The following is a 19,643-nucleotide window of genomic DNA, read 5'->3' on the forward strand; positions in this document are numbered from 1 at the left end:
GATCGAGCATAGAGAGCTAGGCGACAGTTTGATGGTCGAGCCATGCATAATAAAGTGTACATACATAGTATTCCGGAGAAGTTATACTAGTCTATTCTGCAATATGTCGCCAGGTCTCCAAACTATCAGGAAACATCAAGGTCAGCATCGACGATTACAATCTTCAAAATTAACTCTGTGTTTTTCTCTTTTCTTTCCATTTCCAGTGCTGTATTTTTGCATTGTAATGGCTGGATCTCAATTCACAGAACTGCACCCTCTGTCACTCTTTATTTTTCTGCTCAACAATGCAGCACAACACGGAGTGTAGGCTGTGCATCAGACAATGGCTTCTCATGTTCATGTGGGCTGATGATGTTGACATGATTCAGCCAATAATGTTCTGAGCAGCACTTCAACGTCAAAACTAAGATGCCGTGATATATATATATATTTAAAAGCTCTTTCATTTTTCTTAGACTCCGCAGTGACCGGCTGTTTCTTCATTGCAAAGGCTCGGCACTTCCGTACAAGGCCCACAGCTTGTCGTGTAACGCCTTGCCAGTGATCCTGCATGAAAATTTGTGCATTAAAGTCACCACACAAGACACCACATAACTTTTCTGAGATGAAATTCACAAACATTATGGAATCATTAAAACTGTGACACATTCTCACTGAGCAATCTAGAGCTAAAGTAGCACTTTCTTTTTGACTTAGACACTGATATACTAGTCTCCTGTGTTGAAGGTTATTTCAGATGAACTCAGGACAAAGATAGTGATTCAACACATTACAAGTGAGGACCGCAAAAAGCCACTTAGCACCCTGTGGGCGTGGTATGGCTACTGATATTATTGATAATGACAAAAATTAACCTCCACTCTTAATTTAATCATATTATGCTGGCTAGCCATCATACGCGATTCTTACTTTTCAATAAAAAAATAACCTTGGATTAAGAGCCAAACACCAACAGCATGTATGTGAAAAACAGCAGTTCAAAACGAAAACCCTGAGCTAAAGTTCTTGTCCAGCTAGTGTTTTCAGGCAAATTTTTTGCACCAAAAACATTTTGGTCAGTGCTATGTAATCTGTTGCAAGTACATTTCTATGCCACAAGAAACTAACGTACAGTGTGCACATCTTTGGAGTCCTTGTTTTAGTACTACCATGCCCGAGTAGAGTTGGAAGTGAGAAAAGCATGGTTTGGAGGTTACACTGAAATAACTAGCAAACTTGCGGAATTCCGCCAAATACTGTGCCAGTATGGTTATGTTTCTGAGCCACATTTGTACACAAACGCACCACATCCCTCGGATTCCAATTCCTTGGACGCCAGTGAAATTGGTAAATCATGGAATCGTATTGCATTTATGGTAAGCCATTGATGACTTAAGCTTGAATATCCTAAAATATCGGTCTTGTGCAAATTTTTCTTGTTGCACAATAAACTCTAACAGGTAGTATTGCAGTACATAAAACCTTGCTGGTATGCTCCTGGTTCGTGCGTTAAAAATCTTAGGCATTAAAATGTCCCTCCCTCCGCCCACACATGCATGCACGCACAAATGGCTAACATATGCGTGGGTCGGTGCAGGGGGGATGCGACATGAAAAAAAGAAACGATGTTGCGGCTTCGTGTTGTCTAAGGGCAACGGGGTGATGATGTGCTTAAATATGAGTGGGCTGGGTGTGGAAAGAACCCATCATGAATAGCTGGAACGCTGCGACAGTGGGCCGCCGCCGTGGCTTTCCTGCAGTGCTTGGATGCATGGGGGCGAAACATTCCAACCCGAAGAGGAAGATATTTTGAATACTTCTGCCATAGCCGTTGACGGGGCAGGACGTGTTGCAAAGTTTCTTCCGCGCTTAAGGCAACACAGATGCAGACTGAATTCTGCGAGCACTAAAAAAATAGTTGTTCAGACCTTATGCCAAGAAATGCTAATTCACATTTTTATGAAGTGAAACTGTCAGTAAATGTGTTTGTACATGATGCAGCACTAACATTTCTTCAAAATTAGAAGGTTTCATTCATGCGTGGTCCCGGATAATATATTTTTTCCGAATTTTTTTTAAAAACGTATCAACGAGGTTTCACTAGTACGCTGACGTCAGTGCTGGTCCTGACAGGTTTTCATGGTGAAATTTGGATATCCCAAAATCTGGTATTTCAGACTTCAAGAAAGGAAGGCCATCAGCCAGTGGCTTGTGCAGCCCAAAGCTCAAAGTGCAACTCACACTGTAAACCAGCAACCAAGTCTGGTCTGGAGCAGTACAAAAAAAAAACTCTTCACTGCCACCTTGCAGTATTTCCGACAATCCCAACAATGACAACCAGCCGACATATGACAACTCTTACTTAAAAGCTGTCCGGATTTACAGCACAGATATGATGTGGGGACGGTATTCGTTTCTCATAGCAATGACAGCTAGGAAAACCGAGAGGTAGGGGGACATGAACAAAGGAGCAAGAGCACCGCGGACACCACCATTCTTACCCGCAGTCTTTGAGGAATGCTGTCTTGCCGCGAGGATCCGAGGCAGCTTTATCAAAGGCTTCAAAGAACCTGAACGAAGGAGGCAGTTGGCATCAGAAGCCATGCATTTGACTGTTGTGGTAATGAGAGTATACAATAATGCTTCCTTCAGTATTGCTTTGAGGAGCGCAAACATGAAAACCCACCTCCTGGAAAGCTTTGAGCAACCCACAGAAAGCCATATCAGTAGCAGAGTTGAACATGTGGCTACTGACAGCCTGGGATCATTCATTGCTCTGTGGGCTCCACTGAGGCGGATCAGCTAGCTATCACATTACAAAGTTTGAATCTCGTTACTTCGTGACAGCTGTAGCTTCGTTATAGCCTGTGTTGACCAACCTTCCAAAAAGAATCATCATTCTTTCATTATATCTATAATTTTGTTACAAACTGTTACGTTATAACGAGGTTCGACTGCAATAGCAAAACTTAGTTAATGATTAATGAGTAAACCATGGCTTAAATGCCAGAAATTACACTTTGAATGCCTCATAAATAACTAGCAACACATTAGAGGCATAGCAGCATGCTTGGACCATGCCCAGGAATGCAGCAGTGCTTAGCTAGTGACATAAAACAAAGGAAACATGAATCTTAGAACCAACGCCAACAATTTCCTTCATACGAGCAACTTTAAGATACCTCCATGCCATCAACAGCCCGTTAATGATAATTCGTGAAATAAGGGTATATAAGGCAATGTTTTCTGCCACTTCTAGGGCTGAAATTTGCAGGCAACAATAGAGTTTGTAACAGAGCCAAGAATTTTACAGTCAGCAGCTGAAAGGAAATCGACAGCGGTAACAATGACATGAAGTCACCATGGATTAGGCCGCAAATGAGAGCTATCAAAACCCTCAATCGGCACAAAAAGAAACCAAAATATTATCTTGACAGGCCATGTAATGTGAGGAGTGGATAACCACTGGTCTGTTAGGGCAGCAGATCATATAGGTATTTCAGGAGAAAGAAAATAAAGGGCAGCACACGTCAATCGAGAAATCTTCCAGGGCCCTCAGGTAGGCCTACCCTTTGAGTGAGGCCACTGAGAAGAAAGGTAGGCATAATACAAATCATGGCAGGTAACAGTGCTGCAATATCCGGTATACAGGGCAAGGAACACAAGTTTTGACCTATCAAGGGTGAACGAAAGAAGAAAAAAATAAAAAAATAAATACAGGTAACCAACCTCATAGGTGTTGGGTACTTTTGCACCAGTGGCATCACCTTGTCAAGTGACATTCCCTTGACCTGGAGGATATTTAGGGCCATCATCTCTTGCACTTGAAGGCCCTGTCGAAGAAGATACACACACATATATCCGCAGAAGTTACTTTATAGTTCGCTTATGAACAGACCCAAGCAGAAATCTTTTACCCACACCAGTGGTTAAGAGTAAGGCTTCTAATTTTATGTGATGGAAGATTTTAAACTCCAGGAATTCAGAACACAGATTCTGAAATATTCTGCAGGAAAGATAACACACATAAAATGTTTTTTTATTTTTTATTGTGAAACATGGCTCCCATACACGACATGCACCTTCACTAAAGCTGGAGGCGACTGCCGCAGTTGTGTACAGTAAACGGTCGTTAATTCGAACTCGAAGGGGACCGGAAAATTGTTCGAATTAAGCAAAGTTCGAATTATCGAATGGGTGCTAGATAGAGCGGTTATAGCCCCTGCCGCATGGGCAAAACCCGAAGCAGTCACATCTGGACTCCTTATCGTGAGCTAGTCGCTACTACACGTTTGTGGCGGGCACATTTTGAGAATTAAATTCATCCGGCCCCAGTGGGAAATGAAATACAGTCGAACCCGGATATATCGAACCCGCATATTTCGAATTATTGGCTATATCGAACACACAGATTACCCCCTTGAAAATACTATGTAAAAGTATAGGACAATTGCGTAGTATATCGAATTCCATTTTCGTTGGACATTCGATATATCGAACGGCGCGCTGCACCGCGCCCCTGGAAGGTGCGCTTTTCCCAAAGACATTCGTGTCCGGTCCTCAGAGGTAAACTTTTCCGCAGAGTCCGTCGCCTGCGTCGTCTCCGTCGCCGCCTTTCCCCTGTTCTTGCGCCCCACCGGCGCGAGCTCTCTCGCTCCTCCTCTACCACCGGCGTGTGCATTGGGCAAGGGCATTGGGCAAGGGCATTGGAGCTCATCGAAGAGAGTGCGCGGCATGGAGACGTGGCGACGTTTCCAAGCCACGATTCCTGGGAAAAGAGAGAGAGAGAGAGTGAAGGGTCGGCACGGTCGCTCGTGGGCCAGGGGAGACGAGAGAGCCAGAGAGGGCTCAAAAAACGAACATAGCGCCTTCGATGGCATATTCCGCCGATCTTTTTCCCCGCTCTCTTCTTTCTTTTCCCTTTGTCGTTCCTTCGCAGCCCCGTTGACTGTCGCTCGAACAGGCTTCGCTCGGACTGCTCCATCTGCACATCGTGCGTGTTGTTGTGCGTACCTCTGTTTCAACGTGCCGTGTGTAACGTGTGTGAATGCAGTCATCTGGTGAGCTATGGCATCCGCGGACATAAAAAAGAGGAAGAATCTGGACTTTGCAAGAAAGCTTGAAGTAATCTGGCATGTCGAGAATGGAGAAAAGAAGTCCTCCGTGGCAGATGCATTCGGCATTCCGCGGAGTACTTTAAGTACGTTGTTAAAAAACAAGCAGGACATCAAGCTTAAAGCAGGTGAGGAAAGTCGCTCGGGAGCGTGTCGTGTGCGCCCTGCTGCTTTTGACAAAGTGGAGACACGTGGTTTCTTGAAATCCGAGCGAAAAATATTCCCGATGCCTGCAACGGTTTAAAAACCGCCACGGCATTGTAGGAAAGGCCATTTCAGGCGAAAGTGGGGCTGTCATCAGCCAGGAGATGCAGCAGTGGCTTTCTGAGGAGTGGCCGAAGATCACTGAGAAGTTTTCGCCTGCAGAAATCTTCAATGCAGACGAAACTGGTCTCTTTTGGCAAATGTTGCCGAATAAGACACTCGCTCTTCGTGGAACCACATGCCACGGTGGTAAAATGAGCAAAGTGCGTGTGTCGGTGCTGCTTGCAGCCAACATGGACGGCTCGTGCAAGCTACGACCATTCGTGATCGGGAAGAGCAAGTCACCGCGCTGCTTCAAGAACTGTAAACAGCTTCCCATCCGCTACAGCTGTAATAGGAAGGCCTGGATGACACGTCAACTTTTTGCTGAATGGCTGCAGGCTTGGGATGCTGAGTTGGGCAAGTCGGGCCGCCGAGTTTGCCTTCTGGTAGACAACTGTTCGGCCCATCAAACAACTTGCAAGCTGCAGAACATAGAATTGAAGTTTCTCCCGCCGAACACCACAGCGAGACTGCAGCCCCTTGATTAGGGTATCATAAAGGCATTCAAGGTAGGCTATCGGAAGCGACTTATTCAACGGCTCCTCATAAACCTCCGCATGGGAACCGATCTCAAGATTGACTTGCTTGGCGCGATCCAGATGATTACCGGCGCTTGGGGTGACGTGAAGCAGACCACAGTAGCCAACTGTTTTGGCAAGGCAGGCCTTGAAGTGGCCAGAGATGAATGTCCGGAAGCTTTAGATGACGATGAGTGCTTGGAGGACGCGTTCCGCGACTTGTCCAATTTTTCCGGCACCGTCCCGCCCGAAGTTACTGTTGATGACTTCATTAACGCTGACAGCGAAGTTCAAGCGGTAGCCGACCTCGCTGATGAGGACATTGTGGCAGGAATAGCTGGCGTTCAAGACAGCGATTCCAGCGACAACGAGGGCAACTGTGTTTTCGAAGAAACGCGTCCGTGCACAGCCACTGAACTGGCGTCAGCATTCAGCCTGATTCGGCGCTGTTGCAGCGAAATGGAAGGCACTGGGCTCTCGCACCTAGACAGTCTTGAGAAGATTGAAACTAGTGTTTTAAACTTCATTTCCCAGAGAAAAAAGCAGCCCAAAATTAGTGATTTTTTTTCCGTGAAATAAAGCGCTTTCATATTGTGTGCACATGCTATGTGATTCGCGGCTGTTCCAATTGGTAAGCCACAATTTTTTATGATCGCGAGTGCGTTTTTGGCCTGTATCTGTATATCGAATTTTCGCTATATCGAACTATTTTCCGATCCCCGTCGAATTCGATATATCCGGGTTCGACTGTAAACTGATCAGCCAGTAATGCGCCGGAAACAAGTACTGGAATGCATTCGCGTGAGCAGCGAGCTTTAGTGGTGGAATATATGACGCTATTTATGCTCCAAAACATGTTTATTTATGGGGTAGGGTTGTCAGAATTGAAAGTATTCGGTGAAGTGTATTTGCTTGCGTTTCTTCTGCCGAGAATCCATCAGCATCATCTGCAGCTTGCCGAAAGCTCCTGCGCAATGTCAGAGTTCTCACTGACAGAGAAGTGGCGTGCTGCAACATCAAGTGCCGACGATACTTCATGTGCGCTTGGCGGTGGCATAGTCTCGTCACAGCCGTCGAACTCATCACTGTTGGCTGTTCTCACCACACGTGAGCCCTGCGACGTGTGCTAGGAGCATGCAGCTTCAATTATATCGGCATCGCTAAAAAGGGCTCCAACGTCTCCACGCTGCTGTCCATGTAGCTAGCGCTCGTGGCAGCAAGAAAAGCTGTCATTGCCCGAACCGCCATTCTACGTTGTTTAAACCATGTGATCACAACCCAGCGACCGCGGCACAACGAAAACCTAGAATGGCTCACGCCGAAGCATCAGTGGCGCGGGCGAGTGCTCCGGCAGCGAAAACCTGCTACGGCATGCACCAGAATGCGGGCTCCGCGAGACTTGTGCACTCGGCCTTTTTTCTTTTCCATTGTTTTACATTTCTGGTAAATTTGGAGCCTGTTTTACTTGCTATGGGTCAACTTCGATCTACGAGGAGCGGTGTCAGCCAGTGGCTCCTAGTTCGAATTAACCGTAGCGGATGCCAACTTGTTCGAACTATTGGGAGCTTTCCCCCATTGAAATACATGGGGCTGTGCCGGGACATGGGCGTCAGTTTGAATTAACCGTAAGTTCGAATTAACCGAGTTCGAATTAACGAGCTTTTCCTGTATCGGGTAGCACATGAAGGCTGGCATGTGTGCCACAATGCTTCCCCCTCCCCCCACAAATAAAAAATGCAAAAGGAGAGAATTCAGCTCCTGACACACAGAAAGATCCCAGGAACACACACAAATCCACACTTTTCATTGCATTGAGAACTAGGAGCTCTATTTATGACACCCAGAAAAGCCCCACATGCTACAGAGCTGTCCCTCGCTGGCAAGAAACTAGTACACCTAATACTGAGAAACCTCCTCTGTGGGTTTGTCATAGAACATGGTGTAACCTCACAAAACACGAGCTTATGATAAATTTTTTTTACTGGAAACACAAATTTTTGTTTCTTCACGAGCTAAATACCTCCTCAATACAATCAAATCCTTGATTTTGCCGGATAATTTGCAACTTTGCTTTACTCTCCGAGTATATCATCCTCACTGTCAGGACAGGGCAGCGGTTGATAAAAAGTAATAATAATAATAAAAAAACACAATGCGCACTACAACTCAACGACTGACAGATGGTCACGTAGTTGGATGGACAAGGTAACTGATTTATTCACTCAAATACTATTTTTTAGGGACTGCAAAACTGCTCTAGACCCTATGGCATCAATAAGCATTATCAATAGCAGCACGCATTTAAAACCAACATGATACATCTTTTGTGTGTACCCGACTCTTGATGCCGCCAGCGTTGAATTCCTCCCAGGTAGGCTTTCCCTGCAGGAACTCTTCCGATGACACAGCCTTGGCCTTCTTGGTCTGCAGGTGGCAGGTTGAAATGGCCAGGAAGCAGGCTGTGTCCCGTGGATCACGCGTCCACTTGATCAGGAAGCCGTCCGATACCTGAAGGTGAGGGGGCATGGAGCAGGTTGGTGAAGGAGAACAAAGGATGACAGTACACACAACTTGGCTCCGGGTGACATTCTGCTTCCTTTGGTATCTAATCTCACGGTGCAATTAACGGCCAGTCATCTTTTTTTTTGCAACTGTTAAATCCCCTTTTGGTATTGTGCAATATGTGCGGTTTAGTGATCTGAACCTGCATGTGGGCGATGAGGGGCGACATGGTTCTGTACTCTCACAATACCACAGCTTCTGGCTAAGCAGAACCGCTTGGCGCCAAATAAGAGAAGATTTATGAGAACGGATGTAAGCCCAAATAACAGCATTCATTGCTTTCGGTGCTACAGTGCAACAGATTATAACGTTGAGGTTTTTAACGTGTAAGCCAGGAGTTTGAATAACCTTACCGAAATTACATCTCGTCCTTCTTCTTTTTTTTTGACACCAAATATCAGCTACATGCAAACCAGTTACTATCTTTCTTGGGTGTGGGTCAGGAATGTTTTGGGCCAAAAACATTAAAAAAAGCCATGAAAAAAAAAAACGGTGCAAAAGTGGAAGTTTCGGCACTGCAACCTTGAGAAAACTGAATTATAAGCAGGAGGGGTGCCTTAGTGGTGGGCTCCGGATTAATTTTGACCACCTGGGGTTCCTTAATGTGCACTGCCATTGTACGGCACGTGGGCATTCACATGAAATGCGGCCACCGCAGCCAGTGTCCTGTACCAACACCATAGCCTGTACTGAACACCATAGCCACTTAGCGACTGCTGCGGCCCTTACCCCACATACCACACCATACCCAATAACTGAAGGTTCCTTATGGTGATGGAGTGGATTCCAAGAGATCACAAGCTTACCAAGGAGTGGCAGAGAGTCAGGTGGCTGGATGAGATTAGGAAGTTTGCAGGAATATAGGCTTGCCACAGGTGGCACAGGACAGGGTTAATTTGGCCTTTGTCCTGCAGTGGAAACTGCTGGGTTGATCATGATGGCCATGACCATAACATACTCGAACTTACCATTCCTTTTAATTTCACCTAACACATCTTCAACCTGTGTTCTGCCTCTTGCTTTAATAAGCCTCACATTTTCCCTTGCTGTCATCTTTAGAGATCGAATTCACAGGCTGGCAGAAATGCTCAAGAGGAATGTAGAAGTGCATTACAAATGTGATTATGCCAATACGTATGGTGCCTTTGCAGCTGTTCACACAGGACTCAAGAGCAGTAGCGATCCAGTACAGTGGCACGGAGATGCAAGTGCATTGCATACAGGCAACAAGCAGTTTGAAATGTGCTGTGCAGCTGACTACCAGCATCAAGACGCAAAATGAAACGGCACACTGAAAGCACGCCCGTCAGAATTTGCTTAAGTGAGGACTGAGACCTCTCCCACCTGTGTGTTGAGCACTGCCTGCTCAAGAGCAGCGTCAGAGATGCAGTGCGTTGACTTGCCACCAGCTTCCTCGATAAGGTACACCAGCGGCTTGATGCCGGAAGCCACAAGCCGCACCTGGAGGACACGGCAGATGCAAGGACAAGAATTACAACTACCTTTCCCTGCACTTATGCGGTTTGTTTTCGCAGTGTTTACGCGTCCCTACATTTATTTTCTGACAAACTTTCGTTAACTCGCACTCACATGTCCTGGAATACTGGTTAGGTAGGTCAAATGCTTTCCATGTCGTGAAATAAACTTGTGCAGGTACTGCCTGTATTTGCAGCCACTTATTTTAAAAGGTTTCGATGAAAAAATTCAGCTACCATGAACTTTGGCCCAGAACAACGAAAAAAAAAAAGGAAGAAAGGGCCATTGGCCAGCAGTTTGCATGACATATGATGTGAAGCACTGAGCAAGACTGCATGCTGCAAAGCACCCTCCTTATCAACACTCTGTGCACTGTGTGATTTTGGCCGACATGCACTGCTCCATGTTTCAAAGCTTTAAACCATCTTCGATAAAAAACATCGATGCGCACCCATGCACACAAATGCGCAATTTTATGTTCGATAAATTCCACTTGTGCATGTAGGTCTCAATTACTATTGGCCCCTGCACCCCACAAAGGTTTTGGGGCAACTTTGGGGCAAGTTAATCGAAGATGCCAGTAGAGAGACCATGTTCCAGGGCAACGGTGGTCAGGCAGACCAAGAAATGAGGCACACAGGAAGAAGAAGCCTCTGGTTCATAGCAATGAAGTCATCTGAGCACTACAAGGGTTGAAGTCAGAGCCTTGTGGCGAGCCCTACCTTCTGCTCATGAAAGCGGCCATCTATGATGCTCTTGGCCAGATCGTCAGTGCGCTTCCTCTCCACCAGGGGGCCCAGCACCCACTCGCGCCGCCCGTGGGGGCCACCCTCGGCCCGGCACACCCACACAAAGTCGCCCACGTTCAGCCGCCGAACCTCGTGCGGGATGTTCAGCTCTCGTAGTTCCCTCAAGAAACGCTCCTGCGAACTGCAGCGACAAATTACATTTAACTGCAACACGAAGGGGAACACTCACTTTTCATGCAAGAACAAGTTCTGTTGTCATTTCTCCAGTGGACTTCACAATGCCGTTGGAGTACTACTTGTCCAGGGGAGAGCTATATGGAATAAGAGACAAAGTGTTCTTCTCACCCATACTCATAGAGCAATCATTGGTTAAATGCTCACAAAGTGTTCCCTTTAATATTGGCACAATGAGTAACTACTGTATGGAGTACCTGCAAGGGGCTTGGGGTATCTGTATCATTGTCTGTGTGTGGTGTTTCACTGGAAGAAATGCAGTGCAAAATAAAACTGTTAATCTATTTCTGTGTCAACATACCTAGGCACGTGTAACAACATATTTTTTAAAAATAACAGTGCAAAAAAGGGGAACAAAGAGTAGGAAACACGGGTCAAGCGCTGATGTATCACCAACTCGCCCGCCTAGCTATCGTGTTGTGATAACATCATTGTGCTCGATGATGGAAAAGTCTGTAGATGTCATTCACTGGACTTGCGACTAATGGTGTTACCGTAGAATATCGATGATGTGATCCCGGCTGATATGAATTTTGGGGTGGTAGGATGCATAAAATGCCCTGGCCATAGTGCATTGTGTGCAGTGGGCAGAAATTCCAATGTAACGAATAGCTCCCTGCCCCACTGCGGATGACACGAGCGCATGAGTCATGACTGCACCCTCAGACCTGTTGCAGCTCAGCCAACATTTCTGTCCCTACATAAAAAAACACAATATTCCTCGCAGACGTGTGTGTGGTAGGCTGAACCACAAGAGCAAAGTAGTTTAACCATCCCAAGCTTGACTAACCAAGCTTCTCACAACTTCTTGACATTCGGACATGTGAAAGCTCATAGGACATGTTGGGCTATATGAAGCATAGGTTTGTTAAGCTGTTCTGAGCACAGCATAAAGACATGCAAAAACTGTCAGGACAAACACTACTTATGAGCAATACTTCATGCTATAACAGAAAAGCCACTCAGTTAGGACCCAAAATTCCAACTTCAAGTCTTTATTTCCCTGCAGCAGCTTTAAAACTCCATCAATTTGGAAAAACTGAGACAGGTTCTCAAAATTCCCTGAAAAGACCGGAAAAGTTTGGCTTTCGCAAAATTTTGCTCCTCAAATTCCCTGAAAAAGAAAAATAGATAATTCCCTCGATTAAACATCATTACTGCACATAAAAAAATTTACTAATCAGAAATGGTGCCAATATGCCGTACAAGTGACGATGTGGTAGCTTGAGAATCGCTAGTACATAGATACTCAAACTAGGTTTTGCAGAAACCTTGGTTCCAGTTTCACTACGTCGTACAGACTGTTTCACTACACAACCAGTCATTATCAGGGGAACATAGCACATATATTTCTTGAGGGCTGAGTGTTTGCATGCTTGTTTTTGTGTTCAAGGGTAGAAAGAACCGCGACAGGAACAGGACGTAGGAAGAGAAGTGGACAGGACAAGCGGTAACTAGCAATTGGGGTTTATTTGAATGTGCATTTCAGGCAGGAACAGATGGTAGCCAAGACATAAAGAGTGCCTCAGCACTCACTGAAACCCGCTGAGGGTCTTCCAAGGCTAATAAAAAGATTGAGGACCCCTTTACTAGAGGTCCAATTTTCATCAAAAATAGGGGGCATAAAGTATGACTAAAAGGCATCTCACTGATGTCGTTTCATGGATAATTAAACTTCCTGGGCATTGCGTTTTAAACCATTTCCCCTTTTTCCACCACTTGAATTTGCGTATGAACTAGCTACTAGTATTTCTGATCAGTAGACTTGATGGCTTGTCCTGTCCGTGCAAGCGAACAGTGACCTCACCACGCTGATTTCTAAGCAGCCTGTATTAGACAGTGTCCTTGCATTAACGCTGCATTTACTGGTCACTACAAGAAAAACACTGCAACAGTATTCGGAAAACCAGCAAAGGGGGCAAAAAAACGGAAGAATACAATCAGAAAGGAAATGATTTCAGATATCTCACCTGGAAGTAAATATATGGCAAAATAACATACCCTAATTAGCTCATTTCTTACAGGCTGCTATAAAAATTTAAACTTAAAAGCTAAATAACCTTTTCTAAGAATATGCAGGCATCTGAAAAAGCCCAGCCCACACCCTAAGGTTAAGAAAAATGCTATAAATTCATTTTGTTTATCATAGATGAATAAAGCATGAAAGAAAAAACAATGTGGCAGTAATTAGCCCACACTTGGTATGATTTCTAACCTATTATGCTTAATGAAAAAAGGAAAGCTTTAGGATGTGTGATGGATCTTTAGAAATGTCTATATGTTCTAAGTTTTATTTTAACTGAGCAATTACCATAGAGGCCTAAAGAAATGACCTAATTAGGATGTTATTCTGCCATATATTTCCTTCCAGGTGACACATTTGAAATCTAAATGCATATTTAAATTCAGAGCATGCTAAGTTTTAGCGAAACATAACGACAAATATGAAAACATTTGTGAGACCATCATCCCCTTAAACTTCTTTTGTGAATGTATTAGCTGCAAACAACCAATCATCCAAAACTTCAAGTTTTGAAAGTAACAGCATGCAGCTCTACTTTTCCTAATTTGTCCCCTTGCCACAACTATACTGCTAGGTGTCACGCAATCGTAGTCTGTGTGCTGAGCAGATAGCAGCACTAGACATTGATCAGGCCAGCATTGAGTAAGGACGCCTATCTCACCTGGCGGTCGTTTCACTGCAGTCAACCAGGAGGATGATGCGCATAGAATCCAAGGGGGGTGGCGGTGGAAGCCTTATGACAGAAGGATAGCTATTTGATGAGTCATCATCCGACTGAAAGTTCAAATGCACATTGTCCCCGCCATTCACAGCCTGTGAAGCAACAGACCCAGCTGCTGTGCCAGGCAGCGTTCCTGGTGCTATGAGTCGACAGGCAAGCTCCTCCCCTTCGTCCGTCAGACTAAACCTGCGGAGAAATTTCTCATGAATACTGTTCCAACGTCGACCCCTTTTGAAACGAATTCAAACACGCAAAGCATTCAAACTGGTCAGTAGCCAAGCAGTTTGGCTTGCTTTTGCATTGTCGAAATTCTAAACATGTCGAGGGTAGAAGGGAATCAAGTCTTCACCCCACTAGAGCTTTGAACATCCTGCAATGATAGAGAGCCCCACTACTACAATGTTTAGATGGAGGCCTTTTGGACTGTGTATTTTTGACAAAGGCTGAATGTCACGGTAAGTCAACCAGTATAATATCCCTCTCTTTGGAAAGTAGATGAACAGTGATGTTTCTAGCTGTGGCATACGATGGCAACATCGTTACCCATGAGAGAATACCCCTCCAAACACTGCCTTCCACAACTCATCTTGGCTGCTTTGCGTTAACTACGTCTACAAATTCAGCAGCAAGGAATAAACAGGTCATAAATAGAACATGTAGTACCTTGCTGGACAGCCCTGCTTGGAGATGAGTCCCTTTTTGATCAGCGTTGCCATGCAGCTCCAGGCCGTGTAGTGGGAGTCTGGCAGAGGCTGGCGAGGAAGGCAACAACGTTAGCTCACAGCTACTTGAGGAACCTCAGAAAAGCCCCAAGGAAATCATGCATGCAAGGGAGGGCCAGAGAATTGTTGGTTACACCTGATGAATAAGCTAACCACAGGCTACAGCAAGACCGTGTTGCCATGCACAGCATTCACAACTCGTTTTACAGAATCATCAAAGTGATTGAAGTTTATTGGAGAAAAACGGTTAGTTGCAACACAGAGAAATTCGCACATTTCCTATATATTTACACGCATCACTGGAAAAAAAGAAGAAAAAATACAACAGTACAGATACAAATTATGCTTAACTTACTCAGCAGTATGACACACACTAACGTGAAGCCCAACTGATTGACGAGTTCAGTAACTTTGCAGGAGCTAAGAGGGAGAGAGCTTCCACGAGGCTGCACTGTTGAATTCAGCCTTACTGTCGAAGAAGTTTTGCCCCTTCCACCCCAAACCTCCTGATTTCTTCAAAATCATATGGTTTCTCTCACCACTGTGAAAGATGCATCACAGAGGGGCTGTGCAGCAATGATCACGTCGGACTTGCTCATCCAGTCGTGGCTGCTTGCCCCCGCCCAGGAGGCCTGCATATCGGGCAGGCATTACGACATTGTTAGCAGTTGCATAAAGCAACAGCGGGGGGCTATGAACAGACTATGATGATCTCACACGATCACTTTCAGTGCCCCAAGTGCCACGGTACTCATTTCTCCTGTGAAAACCTTTGCATTCACACAGTGCGTCCTCAAGAAAGAAAAAAACAAGACTGCCTTACTTTCACTCTCGCTCTCTTCTGAGCAGTACTAAACATGTCTGCCTGTTAGGGAAAACCCAGAATTTCTCCTTTTATTTGTTTTGTATATTAATACATTAATGCTGTTCATTAAAGCTCCAATGTAGGACTACTGCACAAGGAAGACACCCACAAATTACTAGCAAGAAAATTGGCCTGTACAAAGGTTGCAACCAAGGCTGAAAAGAATCTTGAAATGAGACTAAATTTTGAAATAACAATCCTGAATTGAGACTGATAAGAATGTTGAAACAGGATAGCGCTGGCAAAGAAAATGATAAGGGTTAAATTAAGCACATGAAAACAGCAGCTTAGACTGTAGAACATACAGGATTTGATAATGCTCTAACTAAAGTTAAGATGAGAAAGAGGACCACCGCAGGACGTGTAATGCAGTGAGCTAAAGGTCTGTTAGCTTCATGCAGAGAACTGAAATTAGCTATTTAGAAAAATGAAAACATTTCCCTTAAATCCCTTGTGGTTAGACACATATGTACAAATAACAGTGTGTGCGATGGTGCACCAGGGTGGCATTTTGTTTTAGCTCGTGCATTATTCCAAGCAGCATAAGCATAGAAATGTGAGAATTTTTCCGTCATTCCAGAGCGGACATGTTAGCAATAGCTGCCTTTACATTTCTGTAATTAAAGCCACAAGTGATTTGGTGTAGGTGCAGAACTCTCACCTCAAAACAGACAGCAGTTCTTTCTAAGGTGATTAGAAAGTTTTTGTCAAGACAACTATTTCACACTCAGCAAAAAGGTTTTCTTGCTAATGAAGGGAAGGCTACAGGGGCGTAGCGTATGTTACTGAGTTAACTAAAAATCAACTTTGAATGATAGACTTCACAAATAAGGCATGAGTGCATTCACATTTAAATGGAGCCCAGTAGTGCAGGTGAGAGAAATATGAGAGGGAACGTGCGGGCGTATGCTGACATTGACAGCACACCTCATCCAGCTTGTTACAAGGAGTGCCTCCTGTTTTGATAACAGTAGCGATTTTAACAGCAATTCCTCCAATTTTAAGGACAGCATTATGCACCGAACAAGCACTTTGATGTTTACATATGCCGTACTGCTTTCTCAAGCAGACAGAACACAAGCATCCCAGTGTGTGTCTTCAGTGACAATTGGCCCATATCAGTATGTGCTAATTTTCTCTTTCATATTGCATCCACTCATACATATTGTGAAAGAAAAACCTTTAAGGGATTCGAAAAAAAAAAAAGAAACGAAAGTAGATGGCACCTTGAGTTCCAGTCGCCGCTTCCCCAAGGTCACCAGTATTGCATGCGCTCCACTCCGTGGCAGCGGTATGTATTGCCGTGGTCCACGTTTCTTTGTGGTTGGGCCTGCGCCATTGCCGGCCTTTTTTCTCTTTGCCTTGACAGTGGAAGCAGGCTTGCCACTTGAAGTTGTGCCAACTGCATCGTCCTGACTGGTTGATGTTTGAGAATCATCATCGTCCGTCAAGTCTAGAACCATGGGAGCAGAATCCGAGGGCAGACACCAGGCAGGATTGTCTCGACGGTGCTCTTCCAGCTTCTTGTCGAGCATGGCACAAAGCTTGTCACCTGCAGTGGTGGGCAGATGGCAAGTCCTTAAACAGTGTGCACATCGGCAGTTTAATGATGAGAATATTTGGAGTGTTGGCATGGACGTTTAATAATTACGACATGCCTTCATCTCTCGCTAACAGTGGCGTGCTTCAAACTTGACAATGAAACTTTACTTCGTATTGTGTCAAAACGAAAGAGAATGCCATGGCTGGAATCTAAAGCGGAATCTAATAGAAGGGTGAGAGCGAATTTTGCAGTAACTCGAAGTGCGAATAGTGTTGGTCAGATAACCTTCGACCAATACTGTTCCCACTTCGGGTTATTGATCAATTTGACATCGCCCTACCATACGCTAGCCGTCCCGGTTAGCTCAGCTGGTAGAATGAATGCTCCGGTGAAGTGATGGTCCCAGGTTCGAATCCCGGAGCAGGACGAATTTTTCTTAAATATGAAGTTTCCGTGGAAGCTGTTTAGCTTTCCTTTGTAGTCATGTGGCTGCACTTAGGTGGATGGCATTGAATAATTTGCTCCCTTATTACAAATTTTCTCCACCTTGGGAGATTCCCCTAAACATTAGACCAACACTGTTCCCACTTCGAGTTATTGATCAATTCGCTATCGCCCTACCACATGCTAGCCGTCCCGGTTAGCTCAGTTGGTAGAGAAACTGCTCCGGTGAAGCAGTGGTCCTGGGTTTGAACCCCCGACCAGGATAAATTTTTTTTTTTTTAACTATGAAGTTTCTGTGGAAGCTGTTTAGCTTTCCTTTGTAGCTGTATGGCTGTTCTTAGGTGGATGGCAGTAAGTAATTTGCTCCCTTATTACAAATTTTCTCCACCTTGGGGGGTTTCCTCCATACATCAGGCCAAAATGTGAAGCAATGATGTGAGAAAGGGTTAGGAAGGCTTCCTTTAGCCTTTGCAACAATCGGTGCATCAAAGGGCAATTCTAGTGACTGGATGAGAGCACACACAATGCCCACCCAGTGGCCATAGCAAAGGAAGCGCAAGTGGAGTGGCAATTTGGATCACATGTTATAGCAATATTCCTCCTTCAGACGCATCAGGATTGAAGTACTGATGTGGCTATAGTGTATACGTTTCCTTTCTCCATGGCATGAGTCTGGTGTTCTTTATGCCAATATTCCATGTACTTTTGTTTGTCAGGTTGTGTGACTGTTTGGGCTTCGGTGTTTTGTTGGTTTATCTTGAGTGACTAGTATTTTCTCAATACAATAGCTGTTAAATGCAGCTTAATAGACTTCTACTATAATACCGCTTTGGGCTAATGTACATATACAAATACATGAACATAACAAAGCTACTCTGCTTTTCTGAAGAAAGCAAGAACCTCTCCTTTGTTGCGTGGTCTGCATTCTTTTCTGGGTTGCCACGGAGCGGACTGAATCACGGGTTATTCATTACTGTCTATGCAGAATATGCAAGCACTGGTTCGTTGAGCAGTCTCTTACCACAACGTATTGCTCTAACAGTCAGAGTTCATCCATGCGGGGTTCTCAAAAGAAGTAAGTGGCATTGCTGGCAATGCTGCTACCAAGCGTTCCTCTAACATTCCCCAAAATTTGTGAAAAACTGATTGCCGCTAGGGCAAGCACATTCTTTCGACGTCTTTGTTTGCTTAGCAGCAGCAGCGGAGACGTTCCAATCACTGGTGTTTGAATAAGCATGCGTTCTTATCCTCAGTTATATCATTCCTACTGAGATTGCCAGGCCCACCCATGGCAAATTAATGAAGGTGATGCACTTTTAATATGTGAAAGCTAAACCTGGGCTAAGAGTTACACCTCAGTGAAGAACTCCAGGTTAACAACCATCATCTATGGCTCTTTAGTATGCACCAAAATCTGAGCACAAGAGCATATCTGCACTTCCCCTCCCTTATAAAGTGGAATCGCGGCTGGGAGTCATCGAACCCATGACTCTATGCTTACATGCAAAACTACACAGCCACTCTGCTGCTGAATCGGTGCTTCAAGAATTAGACAAACATAGTCTTAAGTAGCGAACACTTTGTCACACCCTGACACAGAAAGCAAAGAGACATTTAAAAATGCAAATACACGCTTCAATCATTTGAATTATTTGTGCTCGCTTTCAAAGAAGCGATCTCTCACCGAAATACTCCAATATCTTCGCCTCCTGGCCGGTCTTGAGAACGAGGGGGTATTTCCTGAGCGACTTCAACGCCTGCGTACATTTAATAAGAGCACCAATATTTCTCGTCAAACATCAAACCACTTTCTCGATATACAGACAGCCTCCTACAACCCATTCAATATCTGGGCATCTACTTGAGATCAAAAGAAGCATTCAGGCACATACCAACTTCAGGCACATGCGAGCCCGCTACAGGGACACCGACGTGTAACGTACCCTGCCGTAAACGTGCTGAAGTTTGCTGTTGCTGGCCACGGCGGCGTCTCTCCACTCCTGGAGCCATTTGGTGAAGAGTGGATTGGGATCGGGGTTCTTCTTGGTGATTCGCCGCAGTTTCGTGACAGTCGCAGCTGTAGACATTGTGCGCAGCCGTTGGATCAGGCAAACACAGAAATGCAGAGTCACTTTGTTTCAAAGCGAGCAGACATTCTACTAATTTCAGGGGTTATAGCGGGAAGCACTGACGCTTTAAATTCGGACCTTGCTGATCTTACGGCTCTTGTAATCGACGGTGCCGATGGTTTACCGACGGTTCATGTTGCGCGGCACAGATTGACTTGGCTTGGGTTGACTTGTCGAGACGCAATCAGGCTCAGAAACACGTTTTGTAGGTCTGTAACTTGCATTCTGAGTAAAAAATATGTCTATCAAAGCGTA

The 19,643-nt window shown here is 44.9% G+C and overlaps 1 protein-coding gene across 1 annotated transcript; it reads right to left on the reverse strand.

Moving 5' to 3' along the window:
* Nucleotides 1-252: 252 nt before the first annotated feature.
* On the reverse strand, nt 253-19,545 carry mus81 (mus81 structure-specific endonuclease subunit). The gene is made up of 12 exons (XM_077665445.1): nt 19,203-19,545; nt 18,944-19,016; nt 16,499-16,824; nt 14,947-15,039; nt 14,349-14,437; nt 13,626-13,871; nt 10,681-10,888; nt 9,827-9,943; nt 8,255-8,428; nt 3,712-3,815; nt 2,484-2,552; nt 253-549 (listed from the first exon to the last, which is right to left on the reverse strand). Exons 1-12 carry the CDS (start codon nt 19,344-19,346, stop codon nt 483-485), a joined length of 1,710 nt encoding a protein of 569 aa, XP_077521571.1. The 5' UTR covers nt 19,347-19,545; the 3' UTR covers nt 253-482.
* Nucleotides 19,546-19,643: the final 98 nt, after the last annotated feature.

This window comes from Amblyomma americanum, chromosome 5 (genome assembly GCF_052857255.1).
Source record: "Amblyomma americanum isolate KBUSLIRL-KWMA chromosome 5, ASM5285725v1, whole genome shotgun sequence".
In the NCBI taxonomy this organism is placed as follows: Eukaryota; Metazoa; Arthropoda; class Arachnida; order Ixodida; family Ixodidae; genus Amblyomma; species Amblyomma americanum.

Bases quoted from the DNA above. Each gene is read 5' to 3' on its own strand.
- mus81 (XM_077665445.1), bottom strand. From the start codon at position 19,346: ATGTCTACAGCTGCGACTGTCACGAAACTGCGGCGAATCACCAAGAAG. The intron at 13,872-14,348 runs GTACTACATGTT...ATTTCTCCGCAG, and splicing joins AAGCAGGGCTGTCCAGCAAG to GTTTAGTCTGACGGACGAAG. The intron at 10,889-13,625 runs GTGAGATAGGCG...TTGTCGCTGCAG, and splicing joins TGCAGTGAAACGACCGCCAG to TTCGCAGGAGCGTTTCTTGA.